Below are 7394 nucleotides of genomic sequence, written 5' to 3'. Positions count from 1 at the left end.
GCCCGGTGCCCGGTGCCCGCGACGCGCGAATGCGCGATCGCTCTCGCGGCGGCCTGCCCGCCCCCACCACCCGCCCCCGTACGGCCGTCCCCGGCCTCCCCGTCCGTCCCCGGCGTGGGGTGGGGCCGGCGGCACCACCATCCACCACGCCGTCCCCATCCCGCCCCGCGCACGGTCGCTAATTACGCGCACCTGCCATCCGTCCGTCCACGCACACGGCGCACGCCACCCGCCCCCTGTTGCCACGCCAGGACGCTACCCACGCGGGAGGTCCTCTTCCCCGCCCGCTTTGCGCTGCCGCTGCTGCCTTCTCTCCGCTCGATTCCCCGCGGCCTCTCCCTCTCTCCCTCTCACACGCCTTCCTTCCAGCGCCGCAACCACGCCATCAGGGCGGGCAGCCCATTCCTCTTCCTCCTCTCCACTTCACCCCTAACCTCCGCGCTCGATTTCCGCACTACTCAGCTGGGCAGGGAAGGGATATTTTCTGCTCTCGCCCTATTTTCGGAGGACTGCGACTTGGCGCCGAAGACTTGCGTGAGAGGTAGTAACTGGAATCTTTCTCCGCAGCTGCTCGTCTCACCCCGGCGCCTCTCGTATCTCCTACTGCGCCGCTGATCAGTTTGACCTCATCTGCAGATCCGTCTAGTGGTGGATCGGTGGCTACGGCTGAGTTGGGAGACCCGGAGACCTTGAGGAGCGATGCAGAGGGAGGTGGGGCCGCAGGTGGCCCCTCCGCTCTTCCTCCACCCGATCCAGCCGATGCCTCCCCACGCCGCCGCCGCCGCCGCCGCCGCGAAGAAGCGCGGCCACCCGTGGCCCGCCGGCGCCGCCGCCGTGGCGCCCGCGGAGGCCGCCGCAGGGAACTGGAATCCCAGGCTGTGGGACTGGGACAGCCGCGCGCTCACTGCCTAGGCCGTCCTCCGATGCGCTCCGCCTAGCCGGTGGCCAGCCCCAGCCGGCAGCCAAGGCGGCTGAGGCGCAGCGCCAGGGGACCGGGGGTAGCGGCGCGCTGAACCTCCAGCTCGGCCTGCGGGAGGACGCCACGACCCCGATGGACGCCAGCCCGACGGCTCCCGCGGCGTCGTCGTCGCCATCCCCGCCTCCTGCTTCGGCCGCGGCGGGGCAGGAGCCGGTTGATAGGCCGAGCAAGCGCGTGCGGTCCGGATCGCCGGGGAGCGCTGGGGGAGGATCGGGCGGCGGTGGGGCTGGCAACGGAGGCGCGAGCTACCCGATGTGCCAGGTGGATGACTGCCGAGCGGATCTGACCAGCGCCAAGGATTACCACCGGAGGCACAAGGTCTGCGAGACCCACAGCAAGACCACCAAGGCGGTCGTCGCCAACCAGGCCCAGCGCTTCTGCCAGCAGTGTAGTAGGTAAATGACAGTAACTGCAGGAAACTGAGATTTGTTGTTGTGATGCTACTGCTAGGAGTCTAATTTTTGTGATTTGATCGGTTCATATGGCGTGTGTGCTTGCTGGGCCAGAAAGATGTTTCCCTATCATGGATTCATGGTGCGGTTTCGGCCGGTGTTGGTGTTGGCTGTGGGAGTTTTAGTTACTAATAAGTTGGTTCTTCTGGTCAATCGTTTAGATTTCACCCACTCGCGGAGTTTGATGAGGGTAAGAGGAGCTGCAGGCGTAGGCTTGCTGGTCACAACCGTCGGAGAAGAAAAACCCAGCCAACAGATGTTGCTTCGCAGTTGCTGTTACCTGGAAACCAAGAAAATGCAGCAAATAGGACACAAGATATTGTCAATCTAATTACAGTGATTGCACGCTTGCAAGGTACTAACTACTAACACTCCATACTCAATATATTATTTGAGGACTTTGTGATTTTAACCAGTATTGCACAATTGTTCTGTATGACAGGTTCTAACGTTGGTAAAGTGCCTAGCATCCCTCCCATACCAGATAAACAGAATCTGGTTGAAATTATAAGCAAAATAAATTCATTGAACAACACGACCCCTGCGGCAAAGTCTCCTCCATCAGAAGTTGTTGATTTGAATGCTTCACAAGTGCAACAAGAGCAACGGCAGGATTCTGTGGAGAAGACTACCAACGGAATCGACAAGCAAACTGTGCCATCAACCATGGACTTGCTAGGAGTTTTTTCAACTGGCCTTGCAACTTCAACACCCTGAGACAAATACATCCCAGTCCCAAGGGAGCAGTGACAGCAGTGGTAATAACAAGAGCAAGAGCCATTCAACAGAGCCAGCAATTGTTGTAAATTCACATGATAAATCAACCCGAGATTTTCCTGCTGCTGGTTTCATGAGAAGCAACAGCACACACGAAAGCCGACCTCATATATACAAGCAGACAGAACAAGAAACCAGACCATACTTGTCACTGCAGCTGTTTGGCAGCACTGAGGAGGATATTCCACCTAAGATGGACTCAGTGAATAAGTACTTATCTTCTGAGAGTAGTAATCCTCTGGATGAGAGATCTCCTTCTTCCTCTCCGCCTATAACCCGCAAGTTTTTCCCCATACATTCGGTTGATGAAGAGGTTCGGCACCCTCATATTACAGATTATGGGGAAGATGCTACAATGGGTGAAGTTAGCACAAGCCAGGCATGGTGTGCACCACCACTTGATCTATTCAAGGATTCAGAGCGCCCCATCGAGAATGGATCACCACCAAATCCTGGTTACCAGTCCTGCTATGCTTCAACATCTTGTTCAGACCATTCACCTTCAACCTCGAACTCAGATGGACAGGTAGTCTTTATGTGAAGCTCGCAATTTTATTTTTTCACAACCTTTCCAAGACCTGTTACCATATTAAGCATGCACCTAAATTATCTTGATTTGCCATTTTACAGGATCGGACTGGTAGGATTATTTTCAAGCTGTTTGGCAAGGAACCTAGCACAATACCTGGGAACCTTCGTGACGATGTATGATCATTTGCTTATTCTAGCAAGATACATTGCAACATGTTTTACCTCTTTTTCCTATGACTGTGATTTAAATGTACCCCTTTCTTATCTTGAGCAGATAGTAAATTGGCTCAAACACAGCCCTACTGAAATGGAGGGATACATTCGACCTGGTTGCATTGTACTATCCATGTACCTATCAATGCCGGCTATTGCATGGGATGAGGTAAGTCTGATACCCAATTGGACGTTATGAGATTATTACTCAACTACAATTGCTATATCTCATTTTGAAATTGCTGTGACGTAAATGCAGCTTGAAGAAAATCTCCTCCAGAGAGTAAACTCACTAGTTCAAAGTTCTGATATGGATTTCTGGAGGAAAGGAAGGTTTTTAGTTCGAACCGACTCCCAGTTGGTATCGTATAAAGCGGGTATGTGCAAATTAGTCAATTGTGCACCATATATATATTTTTTGTGCCCCAGCTCATTGTGGAGCTTGATTTTTGCTCTCTCTTATTTCAGGAATGACCCGTTTATCGAAATCGTGGAGAACATGGAATACCCCTGAATTGACCTTTGTGTCACCAATTGCTGTTGTTGGTGGGCGGAAGACTTCCCTCATTCTTAAAGGCCGCAATCTATCTATTCCTGGCACACAGTAAGTTTTGAGTTGTAACTATTGTTGGAATGCCAATGATTTCATCACCTTAACGGTTTCTTGTGAACTTTGGACAATGCAGGATCCATTGTTCAAGTATAGGGAAGTACATATCCAAAGAAGTTCTGTGCTCAGCATATCCAGGTACCATATATGATGATTCAGGTGTTGAGACCTTTGACTTGCCAGGACAACCAGATCTTATTCTTGGACGCTGCTTTATTGAGGTTTGTAAAATTTAAAATGCTATGCTTTTATGAAACCTAGCTGTTTGCTTTGGTAAGATGATTAACACTGTAACTTTTGATATTTACAGGTGGAAAACAGGTTCAGGGGTAACAGCTTCCCTGTGATTGTGGCAAGTTCAAGTGTTTGCCAGGAGTTGAGAAATCTAGAAGTTGAGCTTGAGGATTCACAGGTTCTTGATGTTCCTTCTGATGGTCAGATTCATGACTCTCGGCAGTCAAAGACAAGGGTTCAAGTTCTGCACTTCCTTAATGAACTCGGCTGGCTTTTTCAGAAGGCTTCTGCCTGTACACTGTCCACTAGATCTGATATGTCTGATTTGGATTTGATTCAGTTTTCAACCGCGCGGTTCAAATATCTTTTACTGTTCTCTAGTGAGCGTGACTGGTGCTCTCTTACTAGAACACTTCTGGATATTCTTGCTAAGAGAAGCTTGGTCAGCGAGGAACTATCAAAGGAAACTATGGAGATGCTGGCTGAGATTCATCTTCTGAACAAAGCAGTAAAAAGAAAGAGTAGGAGCATGGTGCATTTGCTTGTACAGTTCGTTGTAATTTGCCCTGATAATTCCAAGGTTTACCCCTTCCTTCCAAATTTGCCTGGCCCTGGTGGTTTAACTCCGTTGCATCTTGCTGCATCCATTGAGAATGCAGAGGATATTGTTGACGCCTTGACAGATGATCCTCAACAGGTATGCTCGGTAAAATTCAATTTCTGTTTAGCTTTGAGTTATTTCACATCAATACTCCTAATTTTGCATAAATCACTGCAGATTGGTTTGACATGTTGGCAGGTCAGTTCTAGATGAAGATGGCCAATCTCCTGAAACATATGCCAAGTTGAGGAATCATAATTCTTATAATGAGCTTGTAGCACAAAAGCTGGTGGACATGAAGAACAACCAGGTTACTATAACGGTTAATGGCAATGAAATTCGTATGGATCAGTTAGGGAATGTTGGTGACCATAAAAAATCTGGGGTTCAGGCGTTGCAAATAAGATCTTGCTCCCAGTGTGCCATTTTGGAGTCTGGTGTGCTAAGGCCGCCTGTCCGGTCAAGGGGATTGCTTGCTCGGCCTTATATCCATTCAATGCTGGCTATAGCAGCAGTCTGCGTCTGTGTCTGTGTATTCATGCGAGCTTTGCTGCGGATTAATTCTGGTAAATCCTTCAAGTGGGAGAGGCTGGATTATGGTACAATATAATCATGGGGACACCTGAGCCTTGCCGTATTATTAAGTTAACATGCAGTTGGTGTGGAGCTATTTTGGAGCCTTGGAGGGTATGGAGATTGTTTTAAGCTTCCTCGAAACTCTTCCATCCATGGTTGAGTGGTACAACATAAGTGTTAATAGGTGAGGTGCTGGAGATGTTGGATGCACTACAGGGAAGTTAAAGGAAAAAAAATGGCAATACCTGGTGCCAAAGGTGGAGCTTGAGCAGAGTTGGCACATCTCATGGAAAGGGATGTAACAACTGCCGCTCCCACAAGGTGAGATGTAATCCACAAGATGGATGTAATCACAGTTCGGTGATAATGAGTAAGTAACCTTGATTTCCTTTTTTGCTGGTGTAAGCGCAGAGTCTTTTGGTTCAAATGTATCACAAGATGGTGTTTAATTTATCTTGCTCACTGTTTCACATTTTTTATTTTTTGTGTATTAAATACAGTACTCTAGCATGAATGTATCCTATATCGACTTTAGATAGTAGCAGGGGTAAATGAAAAGAGGCTTGCATATGTCTGTATCGATCATTTTGACTTGTAGCTACATAGAATGAGGCAGATCTGGAGTGTACTTGGATCTTTTTGTTTTTTTTGGTCATCCACCATAAGTTCCCATTCTGAAGAAGCTTAGTTACACGTTCCTACAATCACCCTGTTCGTTTGCTTGTTTGGCTTATAAGCTGTGCTTTTTCAGCCATCTCACACCCAATTAGCCAACAGTACTTTCACCATTGTTTTCTTTATACCTGCTGGATGCTATCATTATCTTGTTCAATCACACTCCCTTCTGAATCAAATTTGTGCCTGAATTCCAACTCATCAAAATTCTCAAGTATGTCTTGTTCGGAGTCCGAAATTCATTTTCTTCAACGAACTTTGTATCAGAGCTGATATGCTACCTGTGAATTTCTTTCTTTTTTGTTCAAGTGGCTATTGTTATGTGAAAACAGTGTCGCAACGAACTTTCTGGTGGCATTCGGGGGTGCCCTGTGTCACGTAAAAAACCGACGGGCACGGCGTCGGCGGCATCGTGCGCTGTCCCTGTTGGAGGTGGTGGCCGGCCGGTCGGGGCGGCGTGACGCGAATGCGATGCCTTCCTCGACGCCTTTTCGGGACGCCGCCTCGTGTGGATCTCCCCGGGGACACGGCGGCGAGATTCTCGCGAGTGGCAGGCCGGCAGGGGGCAGGGGGCTCCATCTCCCGCACCCATGCGTGGATACGCACAGCTCGGAGGCAGCCACTAGCAGCACTAGCCGGGCGGCCGGCGGGCACAGCAGGCAGAGATCGCGCACGGCCTGAATCGCACGGCCGATTACTTTCTCGTCCCCTGCCTTTCCTTCCCCACATGGCTGTCGGATTGGACGCGCGCTGGCCACGTTCATGAATGATGCCGATGCCGTGCCGGTGCGGTGCCAACCCCGCCGGTACAGTGACGGATGGGGTCGCCATGGCACGGCCCGTGCGCCTTCGCCCGCTTTGCGTAGCACGGGCAAAGCAGCCCGCCGTCTCGTCTCGTCCCCACCATCGTCCTCGCCGTCCCCGTGCAACGGACCGACGGCGACAGGTCGACGCACGGCGCCACCGCGCGTTCGTCCTTGGTGCCTGAGGCGCTGACGCTGATCCGTCGCGGCACGCCTCGCGAGGGATCCGGACATGGTCACATGGACCACGGCGACGTCGTGTTGCGTTGCGTGCGTGCGGGCAGACGGGCACGGTGAGGACATCACGAGGAGGTTAACGTGCTGCTTTTGGACGCGAAAGCGGCCGTCTCCCCGGACCCGGGCCACACGCCCACACTCCCACCGTTTCCGCCCGACAGGTGAGGCGATGTGCCGCCGAAGCGAGCCGGCCAGCACGCCCATCGCCCGTCACGGTAGGCAAAAGGCAACGCCGTGCGTGCGTCGGCGCGGCGTGAGCGTGACCCACCTCGCTGTGGAGTGGAGTGGACGGACGAGGTGAGGCGTAGATGGGTGAGGAGGGTGAGCACAGCGACCTGGACTGGACTCGCATCTCCCTGTCGCAGGCGCAGACGTGCAGCGGCAGCCCAGTCCGTGTCCGTGTCAGCAGCCGCGAGCGAGCAAGCGTACGTACAGCCGGATAAGATGGCATGGCGCGAGGCAATTGCACGGGTCAAACGACACGGACAGCTTCCTGGACCTGGTGGTCTATCTAGATAGGGCATCGTCGTGTTGTCGACACGTATAAGACCTACGGGCGGGGCTGATTAGGCAGCCTGACTGAATGGGCACGACACGATGGAGCCCGGGACACTTAGCATAGTACAGTACGTCGTGGCGAGAACGACGCTGGCTCGCTGCTACTACAGTAGCAGAACGTACACTGCTTGGTGCAGGTGCAGTGCAG

At 51.9% G+C, this 7394-nt stretch overlaps 1 protein-coding gene across 1 annotated transcript; it reads left to right on the top strand.

Annotated features, from left to right (window-relative positions):
* The first annotated feature begins 216 nt into the window (after nt 1-216).
* LOC136532551 (squamosa promoter-binding-like protein 15) lies at nt 217-5607 on the top strand. Its single transcript, XM_066525135.1, is given in 14 exon segments — nt 217-541; nt 637-909; nt 911-1374; nt 1593-1786; nt 1874-2142; nt 2144-2734; nt 2839-2913; nt 3014-3121; nt 3212-3329; nt 3421-3556; nt 3639-3783; nt 3873-4493; nt 4575-4595; nt 4597-5607. Coding segments are annotated over 13 exon segments (3363 nt in total). The 5' UTR covers nt 217-541; nt 637-699; the 3' UTR covers nt 5008-5607.
* The last annotated feature ends 1787 nt before the right edge of the window (nt 5608-7394 follow it).

This window comes from Miscanthus floridulus, unplaced genomic scaffold (assembly GCF_019320115.1).
Source record: "Miscanthus floridulus cultivar M001 unplaced genomic scaffold, ASM1932011v1 fs_656_1_2, whole genome shotgun sequence".
Classification (NCBI taxonomy): Eukaryota; Viridiplantae; Streptophyta; class Magnoliopsida; order Poales; family Poaceae; genus Miscanthus; species Miscanthus floridulus.
Note: the sequence above shows the minus strand (reverse complement) of the source record. Positions and strands in the feature narration are given on the sequence as shown.